Source organism: Strix aluco, chromosome 1 (assembly GCF_031877795.1).
Source record: "Strix aluco isolate bStrAlu1 chromosome 1, bStrAlu1.hap1, whole genome shotgun sequence".
Classification (NCBI taxonomy): Eukaryota; Metazoa; Chordata; class Aves; order Strigiformes; family Strigidae; genus Strix; species Strix aluco.
Window position 1 is genome coordinate 109,241,260 of NC_133931.1, and position 11,513 is coordinate 109,252,772.

Genomic DNA, 11,513 nt, shown 5'->3' on the forward strand with positions numbered 1-11,513 from the left:
CAGAATTCTGCAAGGCCAATTGTGTGGCTTGTGTGGCTTATCTTTTCTGCAAGACTTGGGTAGCTTAAAATGGATTTTGCCATCTTGGTGCACAAGTAACTTGGTATAATCTGAGTGATCTTCAATACTACTGGATTTTGCTGATGGTTAACAATGATAGCAGCTTAGGGTGTTGTATGTCACTGTGTAAGTATCAACTGCAAGTTCTAAAACATGGCTGTATATTTCTGGGTAGTATGCTATGATTAGGTTGCCAACGAACTGTGTGGTATCCCTTTTATTGTGCATCTTAATACATATATGTAATTTGAAAGCAATTACGTAATTTCATATGTTCAGTATTGTTCTGACAAGTCCTTCTAGTCAAGAAGTTTCACTTTTGACTGGGCAATGACAGCTTTTTCTCTGTTTTTCAGTCTCCCAGAGTGAAAGAACCTGTACAGAATTCTGACGTAAGTTATAATTGCAAATGGCTTTCCAAAATGATGGCTCCTAGTTATTGCTGTTGTTTCAAGGAACGTGTTTTTATTAGCCTTTGAAAACAATATTGTGTGAAGTAGAAGCTACTATCTAGCTGAGCTCTGCTTAAAAACCTCCCTATAAAGGGAATCATTGGCTGTGTAATGCCAAGAGATCTTCCAGAGGTAAGTTTTTGTGTGTATCTTCTCAACTTTACTTGCTCCAGGAAAACTCTGTATGTTGTAAGATAATGAATTGGTCACAAGAATAAGCAGAAGAACGGTGTTCCAATTTCCTTTTTTAAAAAAACCCCAACAAAACACAACTTCAAAATGTCTGTTTTGCATAGTGTAATCCACTGGTTTGGAACCTATGCCCAGAACTGTGAAATAAATCTGTAGTAGTATTTGATAGCAGACAAAACTTCAGTTGCAATTTATAATCTGCCTTCAGTTTTGTCCTGTGTTTCTTACATTAGGAATATTAGTATATCTTATCTTTCAGTGGTAGAAACTACTTATCTTCTAGAGTCTGTGCTATGTCTTTCTTTTCCCTACCTGTGTGGAAAGATAAACAGAGCTGTCTCCTAGAAACTGGTCTTGGGTTAGGCTGTCCTGTTCTTCCTTCATATGTTTGCAAGGATTGATTATAAAGGGATATCTTAAGAAAGACTACAGTTCTGGCACAGTAATTTGACATAAACTCTAAATTCAAAGGAAAAGCTGAAAACCAGAATCCCTTTGGGATGAATTTCCCCACTGTGATACATCCTTTAATAAATATTGGGATTTGGAGGTCTGCTGCCCAGGTTTTCAGTATTCAATGTGATTTATATTTCCTACAACTTAGTGGAGTAAGTTGGAGGGCACACTGAAGAAGTGACATCAAGCTTACAGTTCTTTGTCTACCATGACAAAATCAGTTTCTCTGTTCTGAATAATGCAAGAGGTAAAAAGGTTAAGCTTTCATTTAGCTCTTTTCCCCCACCCTCAAATTAATTGCCTTTGATTTTTTTTTTTTTGCAAGGGACTAACTTTAAGTCCAATCCTAAACAGTCTTGTCTTGTGTGTTTTGAAGAACTTAAGCTCTGAATTCACTTTTCAGTTGAATATCCAGATTGGTCTGACTGACATTTGTTTTACTAATGGATAAATTGTCAATAGTTACCTTAATGCTTTGCTAGACTGTGTTCCCTGAAAGGAACTACAAGTCAAAGCAGCATTGCTCTGCTGTGACTGCATGGCTACTGGGAAATATAAGTAGGACTCAGATTCCAAGAAGAGGAGAAGCTAAAGGATAGGGTGCTCTTGTCCAGGATAGGATGTGATCTGTGTTCATCCAGTCTTGCTAACTGCAGAGTGTAATTTTTTGTCCAAGATCCACAGTCATGCTGCTGTGTCGGTTTCTTATCCTTCTTTACTGGTGAGTAAAACTTGCAAATGCCAGGGCAGAAGGGGTCCCTGGGCATAAGGACACATTAAACCCGTTGAACACCAGCTTGGGATCAGTGTTAGTGTCCTGGAGGCCTGGGAACGCCCATGGCATTGAATTTCTCTGATTTATGTGGCAAACAAGCATTTTTTGGAAAGCTGGTGCTTGACTCAGAAGTCTTAAGTTCCTTTTCTCATTAAAATGCCTCTTTTGCTTGCAGCTATTCCCATCAGCTGAGCCTCCAGGTCCTTCACTCAATGCTCCAGCACAGGCACCTACTCAACTACCTCATGCTGCAGGGCAAGTACCTGCACAACCTCAAACTGCTGTACCTCCGCCTAGTCAGGCTCCTCCAGCAGCCCCAGCAGCAGCCCAGGTAAGATCAGAAGCCCTTCATACCAGCTTTCAGCTTTGCACTTAAACATTCTGTTCCAGACGTGCTAAAATGATCTGAAGCCGTGAAAGTTGCTTGTCTAGAGTTGATTTAGTGCTGCTGTTTATGCAGAAGTGACAGCTGGCCTTATGGCTTGCAAAAGGAATACAGTCAGTGTGGGTGCGGCAGTTTTTCATTCTTACTCTGTGGGTGAGCAGTGACTTTTTATGCTGTTTAGGGAGTGGACTCTGTCTTGAGGCAAGGTTAAAGGTAAGAAAAAAGGAGAGTCTCATTTCAGTGTCAGTTGCTTGTTCCTGGTATTTAAGGTGCAGCACAAACAGGCTCTGATTGTGTGTCTGAGCATCATTGGCATCTATGGGATCAGAGGGGAGAGAAAAGTGAGAGGAAGAAACTAGAATGTGCAAGTTCCCCAGACTTCAGAAGAGAGACAGGAGGCGTAGGGCTAAAACTGTCCTTGTAGCTGTCAAAAATTGAGAAGAAACTCCCATCTTTGTGAAGCTTTGAACCTTGTGGTGCTTTGAAACACTTCCGTTTCAAGCAGAGGGGAGAGAATGGACCTTTGAGGGGCAGTAGAGAGAATGTTAAAGCTTGACAAGTTTGTGTCTAATTCTTAGCTACATCACCCCAAAGTGTAGGATATAGGTCAGATAGGCAGGCATAGCAAAGTCAGGAAAGAGCTCTGACTTGTGTTAAAGAGAGAAAAATGGCCAACCCAAATAATTACCGAGACATTTGGAACATGTCTTGTGGTTTTCTGGACTAAAGCACTGCAGAGTTTGCCAGACTTCTGGATGATGGCACCTCTTTTATAAAAGACACTAATGTTCATATTTGTTGGTGGGGAGAGACTGTCACTGTTGGAGGGGGCCATGCTACCATCACCCTTTGGCAGACTCAAGGGGAGGAAACTTGGCAGTGTTGGTCAGAAAAATAACTTAGACTTACTCCTTCCTAGAAATGTTTCATTGTTTTTATTTTAAAGAATGTAGGAAGATATGTATATAGCTTCACTGCAGTCAGCTCATGTTTCTGTTTACAAAACTGTTAAAGACAGTGCATTAGTCATTAAACAAAAATAGTGGAGTTGGGGTCTGACATATTCTTGGCTACATTAAAAGTTGCTTTAATACTTAAATCAAACCCCTTCAAATCTCTTGGAAAAGGGCCAGTGTTTAATCCCTGAATTTTATGCAGCAGTTGAAACAGCAGCAGCGGTGAAGACCAGGACTCTGATAAAATGAAGTAGCATTGTTGGTCTCAGTTGAAGTGTTTTGATTTGTACTAGTAGAGTATCTTGCTCCCTGCCACTAGTGCCCAATAGCTTATTTGTTGGTAGCTTGTCCTAAGGTGAACTTCATACCTTTGTGTCAGTATGTTCTTCTTTATAGCTCTTTGTGTCAGTATGTTCTTTATAGCTCTTTTTGGTCAATATATTCTTCTTTACAGCTCTTTGTATCAGTGTGTTATTCTTTATAGCTCTCCTCTGGTTCTTGTAGCTCATTGGTTACTGTTTTGCAGACCTCTGGGCTTCTCTATGAACCCTTGTTTGTTTTCACTGACCTGGTAAAGCTTTCAGCTTCAACAGAAACAAGATAGTGATCAGAAGCTCTGAGCTGCATTGCTGGCACGAGAGCACCAACAGATGGAGTAAAATACTAGTCTTAAACAAAGGGGTTTGTTTTTTTCTCTAGATGAGAAGACTTTGTCAGGACTTCTAGGCTTAAATTATCAGCCTAGCGTTGTGTCTGTCTTGTTACTGCAGGTTTAAAATCCCTGTCTCAGCATGTGCAGTACAGATGACTTGCGCAGTGAAAGAGTTGACTGACCCTTCTGTTTTGTTTGGGTTTTTTTGGTGGAGATTGATTAACAATTAGCCCTTTACTGGAAGTATCCAAAGTGCTACAAAAATGGACAGCACCTGGATCTGTCCTACTGGAAATCTGCTGCTTACCAATATAAAATGCTTTGGTTACAGGTTTCAATAATTACTCAGAAGTAATTTAGAAGTGAAAATAGACAGCTATGAAATTGCAGCTAAATGCTTCTAAACCCTTTGATTTCACAAAAAAGTAACTGAGAGTATATGCTAATCTGCCAATTAAATTATTTCCTAGATACTCTTCATAATTGTATCGGGTTTGTAAATCACATGTTTGGGGCAGGGATTAAAACACAGGAGATCTTGAAGCGGTCATGAATGCCCCAAACCCATAAGTTTTGATGCAAAGCAAGCAGTCTTTTTACATTTAGCACTTCTTCTGAAGTCCTCTGCCATTTTGACATTTCTCAAAGTTGTGTAGCTTTTACTCTTTTCAAAACAATTGCAGAGAGAACTTTCTAGGCTACTATTTAAGCATGAAGTTCTCCTGTTTCATTAGTCTATTGTCTTTTACACTGTACTGTCATGAGTCCAATGATGAGTTAAACTTTTATTTGTGTTGGTAGTTGATCAAGGTTATCTCTAGTTTTAACACCAGAGAAAGGAAGTTTTAATCTGCTTTAAAATGATGTAATCCTATTGCAGGCCCCACCTGCCCCTGCTACAGCTCCGGTACAGGAAGATACGAAAGTCCCCATCAGCCTTGTACTAAGGTTAAGGTAAGGACACGAAACCGACCTGTTCTGTCAAAGTGAGCCTTTGTAGAGAGGGACACTGGAAGACTTCTCTAGTGCATCTTGCCATCTAGCTCTTAATTAAAAGGATGGTTGTTACATGTTCTTTATCAGCTTGGATTTCATCCACTCTCCTGAAACTGGGAGCCAGAAAAGCAGTTCATCTCATCCACTACTTCAGTTTGGAAAAATCTGTAGGTTGAAAGAGGTTTTGATATTTGTATAAATATTCCTAAACTCTCAACGGGTGGGAAGGAAGGAATTAGCTGGGGTTCTCTAAAGGGGATCAGGGATCCAGGGGTTCTGGCCTTGTGCTAGACCATCTGACTGTTCAGGCACAACTTCAGACTTCAACCAATTCTGAGAGTAAAGAGCTTTTACTCAATTCAAGGCGTGGATTCTGGTCTGTGTCCCTAGAAATAGGCAGAAAAAGGATTGTAAACACATTCTACTGTCATTACACATACTGATGTTTCTCATTTAAGGAACCTGCCTCTCATCTCTGTAGGCATCTTGGTTATTGATAGGCACTGGACTGGGACTTCTGAGTATCACCTCCCCGTCAGTCCTGGACAGTTGCATAATGTGTGTGCATCTGCAGTCAGTGAGTGTGTCCTTCCTCCGAAGGATGTGCTCCAAGGATCTACCTGCTGACAGATGTGAGTTGATGAGACAGTGGCACAAGGTGGCCTTATACCAGAGAGGTGGCACTTGCTTATCCTGGTCTTCAGCCCAGTCAGGCTCTGTCAGGTTGAGAGGCAGACTGTGCCAAGAGCCCTGCTTCCAGATGCACGCCCAAGTGATTAGTTTTCCCTTTGAGGGGGAAGGGTGCAATGACTTCACTTCTCTCCACAGACTAATTATTCAATGACAGCACTTTCTTTTGGGCACCTATCGGTGCAATGAAATAGTCTCTTCTACATAAAATTCTCTTCTTTCCACAGGAACTCAAAAAAAGAGCTCAATGATATTCGATTTGAATTTACCCCAGGGAGAGGTGAGCTGGTGGGAAATTCTAGTGTGTGAAGGTGGTTTTGGTGAAGGAGAAGTTTTGTGTTCGGTGTTGTCCAGTTAGTGCGTATGGAAACCCTGTATGAGTGTGTGTGTCCACAGTGCCTTCTGAAAGGGCTTGCCTTACGGTTGGTCTTGGAGCACTGCTGTGGAGAAGACCTCCTTGTAAAACTGTTCATGAATATGACCAAAGTGCAGCCCTTCAATAAATTCCAACTCTGAGTTTGACAGCAGAGCACAGAGCTGTCTTACTGCACCTGGTGTATACCCTGATATCTGCCTTGTGTAAACAATGCTTTTGCTGTTTGCTTTGCACAAGCTCCTTTAAGTTCCTGTGTGATGTCTTCATCAGTTGTACAATTTCTGTTATGTGGTGACTGGCTCTTGGGTTTCTCCCCAACAGATACTGCTGATGGTGTGTCTCAAGAACTCATTTCAGCAGGTCTTGTTGATGGCAGAGATCTAGTAATAGGTAACTACGTATTACTTTTTCTGCTCTAACCTTTTCAGTCATCTTTTGCATGTTTAAAATGACCTGATTAGTGGTACTAGGAGAGTTTGCTGTGGCCTTGGTTCTCTACCCCAGTGGCTCTACAAAACTGCTGTTAATTCTGGTGACAGCTCTGTGCCAGTACATTTAGGCAACCCCCAGTCCACAAGAATATGATCTAGTTGAAAACATTATGAAGCAAAAGTTCCTTGTAATGCAAAATGAAAGCTAATCAATGTGTTAGCTAAATGATTATCATCTGACATATATGCATTGCCAAATTGCTGCACAGGCCTGTACCACTCACAGGTCCTGCGCAAGAGAGGTCTGGGACTGGAATCAGACAGGCTTTTTTGTTTTAAATAGGCCTAGGGAAGGAAGTGTAAAGTGCACATGCACTAAGGCAGCAGGACGTGTTGTATGGGGATGAACAGCTAAGGGAACAGCTACCTCTAGCAACAGTGCTAAATAAATGTGTCCTTCTGTGCAGCAGGTGAGACTTAAAACTGTCAGAGCTGCCGATATATTTTGACTACAGTAAACCAAACTGTTCCTTATACACAGGCTGCAACATCTGGAAAGTCTGCTAGTGCAAAATTAACTGGATTTTCAGGTGCAGTTCGACAGTTTATTACTATTAATCCCACCACATCCAAGGAAAAACAACTACCTCTGAAAAAGAAGCATAGTAACAAATGATAGCATTTTCACAGTTTAAAGCTTTAGATTTAAGTAGATTGAGTCTAACTGAGACCTAAACTTGTTTGTTATTTTAAAAAGTGAAGTTTGCTGACTAATAGAGAGGCCTAATGAGTTTGGGATGTTTTTCTCTAGCCTGTCCTAATATTTGCGCATTTTCTTTGTGTGTGATTTCAGTTGCAGCTAATTTGCAGAAAATTGTGGAAGAGCCCCAAGCAAACAGATCCGTCACTTTCAAACTGGTATTTTTTCCTGTTCCCTAATTGAACAAGTTGTCACTTGCAAAGGGAGGGCATTGCATATAGATGCCTGTGATGTCTACTGTAGGTGTCTGATATATGCACTCTAAATCCTCCCCTCTTTCCCAAAGCTTCCTATTGGTTGCCTAACCGTAGGCAATGCAGGCTTCCTGCTTGTGTCCTCTGAGCAGCACCTGGGTTAAATAAGTGTGAGATGATGTGCTAATACAAACATTCCCTTATCCTGGCTAACAAGCATATCAGAATGTTACAAAAGGGTGTGGGGTCCCGTTCCATCCCCTCCGTACACTTTCCCAGAAAGGGCAGAAATACTTCAGGGCAGGTAAGTGGGCTAAGAAATGCCACTAACTCCTTTCTTGGAGGAGTAAAATGGGGAGACTCCAGATACATTGTCTCTGAGGAAGAGATAAAGGCCAGGGGAGGGGAGAGCGGGGTGCAGAAGAAAAAGTCAAAACTAGAGAAGATAGGCTAGGGGAGGAGAAAGAATAGCAGATGAATCCTTCAGAGGTGGTGAAATTCAGAGGTAGTTATAGTGGCAAAGCAAAGGTGTAACCAGTTTGTTGGTAGTGAAGCAGTAAGTGCTGCTATTTTTGACTCTTTCTGGAAAGAGTTTTCACTTGTTTTGCCCCAGTTAGTGCAGTTAGGCCTAGTCAGAGCAGACATTGGCGAAACTTCAGTTCCAACCCTTCCTAGCTTTGGAAAAACACCGGGGGAAAAAAAAAAAAGCCTGCCCTGTGACTGCTACCTCCCCAGACTGCATCTGATACACCTTGTGATTTGTAGCATGGTGTGTAATGGAGGGCAGAGCACGCGTGTTGCTATTTGGATCTCTCTTCCTTTGTATTTCAGGCGTCTGGTGTTGAAGGCTCAGATATTCCTGATGATGGCAAACTTATAGGATTTGCACAGCTCAGCATCAGCTAAACAATGGTCCCAGGAGATGTTTTCCAACTGAGAACCCACATGTGCATATTCGTAATGCTTCTGTTAGCCTAAAAAAAACCACTACTGCCAAAGAATTGAACTACAGCCCCCTTCCTAGAAGCTTTAACATTTTTCCTTAATAGGATCACAGACCTTCCTGAAATTACCGATGGCGTTTACACCTTTTGTAAACAACTCTCATGTTTTTGTATCTGTCATCTCAAACATGCAGATCCAACATGTCATTGCCTGCATGTTCATTTTATTATTGCCTTACTTTAAAGAAAAATACTACTGAGTACGAAGCAGGGGGTTCCACTGCTCTGATGATCTTGCCTAAATGTTTGCTTACATGTGGTTTTTTTTTCACTTGCTATTTTTGCACAAGTTTTAATACAGAACGGATCTTTTTTTGTTCTTTACCTGCTTCTCCTTCTATCTGAAACACCAATGTACATGATGTTTGGGTCACCTGGAGTGCTGAGAAACCTGCTTCTCTTCAGCTGTGTTTTTTAAAACTGCTGGTTTGAATGCTTGCACCTGAGAAAGCAAGCCAAGTCTTAACCCACGGGAGGGAGAGCCGCCTTCCCTTGTGTTTGTGTTTTTGAGAAGTTCCTTGACTTTGAGGTGTTAGAAGTGAGCTTCCCTTTGTAAACTGCCTTAATTTTTTTTTTTTACAGTTTTGGTTCTCTCCACATGAGTGCCAGGCATGGCATGAGGGCTGAACCTTTTAATTTACATTAAGCAGTCCTTCCTCAAAACATCTTTCATTCTGCATCTTAGATGTAGTCTGTTCTTAAAGCAGACCATTGAGGCATTGCTATCTGGAAACTGGTCTTTCAGATCAACACAATATTTGTGGTCAGGGAGAGAGATGATCTGTGTCACTCTGTGTTTGGAAAAGATGCACTTCAAACTGTTCCTGAAACCCAGTCAGTTATGCCTAGCTGCACGAGTCCTCCCAATGTGTTTCCCAGTCCTTTGCAAACTGGTACCCGTGGAACCATCCCTGTTGTGTTTTACAGCAATAAAGAATCGCCAGTAGAGTGGTAGTACTGGGCAAGCGAGCGCCGGGCTGTGTCCCTCCTGCACTAATCGCTTGGGTCATCGGCTTTCTCATTGGTCCAAGCCTCAATGTTTGACCAGGATGTCACTGAAACCCTGTCACACATGTATTTAGCTTTTATTTCCATGTGGTGTTGAATTTGACTTTCTACATGAATAATATAAATTATACTCTGAGTTTGATAAGAGACACTTGTAATGCAATATGTGAATAATAAATGGTGTTGGTTTTTTTTTTCCTACTGTTTCACAGTTGGCCTTTGTAACTGCTATTGGCTCTGGAGTGTTTTCTACACAGAAATTGTAAGCCTGTAATTTAACACACAGATGGAGACGTGTTTGGTTTCCATCAGCCACAAACAATGCAGAAACAGAGCGGAATGAGTGGGTTATATTAGGACTTTTTTTTTTTCCAAGTCTTCAGATGAACAATCTGTATTTATATATTGTTCTCTATGAGCGGCTGTGGAAGCTTCCTGAATTGTGCATGTTCTTTTTATACCGCCCTTGTTGCTTTTAGCCTCTAGGTGGATATTGGGTATGTCCCTGTGGGCTGTTAGCAGCCCCATGACTGATGAGTGTGAAGGGGAGGGAGGGGAGGAAAAGGGCTTGGGGGCAAGAGCATCCCAGGGTGCTGAGCAGATGCTCTCAAGAGCCCAGGAAGCGGGTGCCCGATACCAGGGAGTTGGTGGTGGCTGAGTTTGGCCAAGTGTGTGCGTGCACGTGTGTGTGGCACCTCTGGCACTTTCTCCTGTTGTCTGACACAAAGCACTCCCTATGGCTGTCCCCATCGAGCTTCTTGGCTTGGGAAGAGCAGGCTGGCATCGCAATTTTCATGTCGCCCTGTGGTTGCTATGGATGTATTGGAAACCCTTAGGATACGGAGATAAGGTAGTCTTGGTACAGTATTATTTTCCCTTCTGCCTGCATGCCATAGGGACCTCCTTGTTCATTTGTGTACTGGTGCTGAGAAAGGTAGGACTCAAACTGCTCAAATGGAACAATGCAGCATCTATTTATTAAGTTATTCTCCACCTCCCCCAAGCCAGGACTTAGAGAGCTTGAGCTCACACTAACCCAAGGCTCTTTAGTTCTTTAATGGAGAAAATAAGTAAAGAAGAAACTGATGTTTTTTGTTCTGTAGAGCTCCAGATGTTTTGGGTAGGGATCCAAAATACTTACTTGGGCTATTACAGTTCTAGAGAACTGTTTTTTCTGATGTTGTTCCAGTAAGTGCCAATGCTGTTCATAATTGTTTTCCAGTGTCATTAAGAATTTGGTTTTTGTGCAAATTTCTGATCTGAACCTGGAAGCAGGTGGTAATTTTAAGTTAGTTCCTACTTTTAAGGACAATGCTCTGTTAATGAAAATGGATCCTCTTCACAACTTTGGTGTATTGTAGATTATAATGAAAGATGTAAAATATTCAGGCTTTTTTCCTTTTTTGGACTTTGTATTTTACTGCATGTCTCTAATTTTTAATCAATAAAGAAGAAATTGTCCATTGCCATGTGTTTATGGTTTATGTGTCATTGGCTTGGATGGTGTGTCTTGGGGAAGGTGTTTGTCCCAGCGGTGTCTGCAACCCCTGGGGCACTTCTCCTTGGGGGCGGTGGGAGGTTTGAGAGCCCCTGGGAAGACTCAGTGGGGAGGGGGTGGAGATGCTGTGCAGGAGTTGCGTGCACAAATGGAGCCAGGATGGCGCTCAGGACTTGTACCCTGATGGCTTGTCTCCAGTTGTAAGGTTTGCTCCAAGCTCTGCATGCCCTGTGCAGCTGGGGATGAGCTCCCCCTGGCCAGGAACACCTCAGGGTGACAGAGGCTGGCATTAATGGGGGATGACTTATATCCTGAGAATAACGTTTGGAACGTGAACTGCACTCCCTCCTCTACACCTCCACAATACTTGTTCCTTCTGAATTTGAAGCTTCAGGGCAGATCTGATCCAGAGGTGCCTCTGAGGTCTCTCCCTTATGTTTGTAGTGGAGCCGGGACTTCCAAGAAAATGCACTGATGGTGAGAGGTAGAGCTCAGGCCTGGCCCCAGTTCTTGTCATCCTGACAGCTCTTAGCTCCAGCTGCGCTGTTCCCCTCCGTAAGCATCAGTATCCCTTGCTGCAGCACTCCTGTGCCAGTGGCCATGCTTCGGGCTGGGGGAGCAAGGAGGT

General features: G+C 42.4%; 1 protein-coding gene across 2 annotated transcripts in view; it reads left to right on the forward strand.

Moving 5' to 3' along the window:
• The window catches only part of OXSR1 (oxidative stress responsive kinase 1), a 92,301-nt gene extending 81,447 nt beyond the window's left edge, over positions 1–10,854 (forward strand). For both annotated transcript variants that reach the window (XM_074830840.1, XM_074830848.1), the window contains exons 12-18: positions 417–452; positions 2,111–2,266; positions 4,809–4,882; positions 5,842–5,894; positions 6,312–6,380; positions 7,275–7,339; positions 8,207–10,854. In XM_074830840.1, coding sequence (XP_074686941.1) covers positions 417–452; positions 2,111–2,266; positions 4,809–4,882; positions 5,842–5,894; positions 6,312–6,380; positions 7,275–7,339; positions 8,207–8,281 — 528 coding nt within the window. In that variant the 3' untranslated portion in view covers positions 8,282–10,854. The remainder of the gene's footprint in view (positions 1–416; positions 453–2,110; positions 2,267–4,808; positions 4,883–5,841; positions 5,895–6,311; positions 6,381–7,274; positions 7,340–8,206) is intronic.
• Positions 10,855–11,513: the final 659 nt, after the last annotated feature.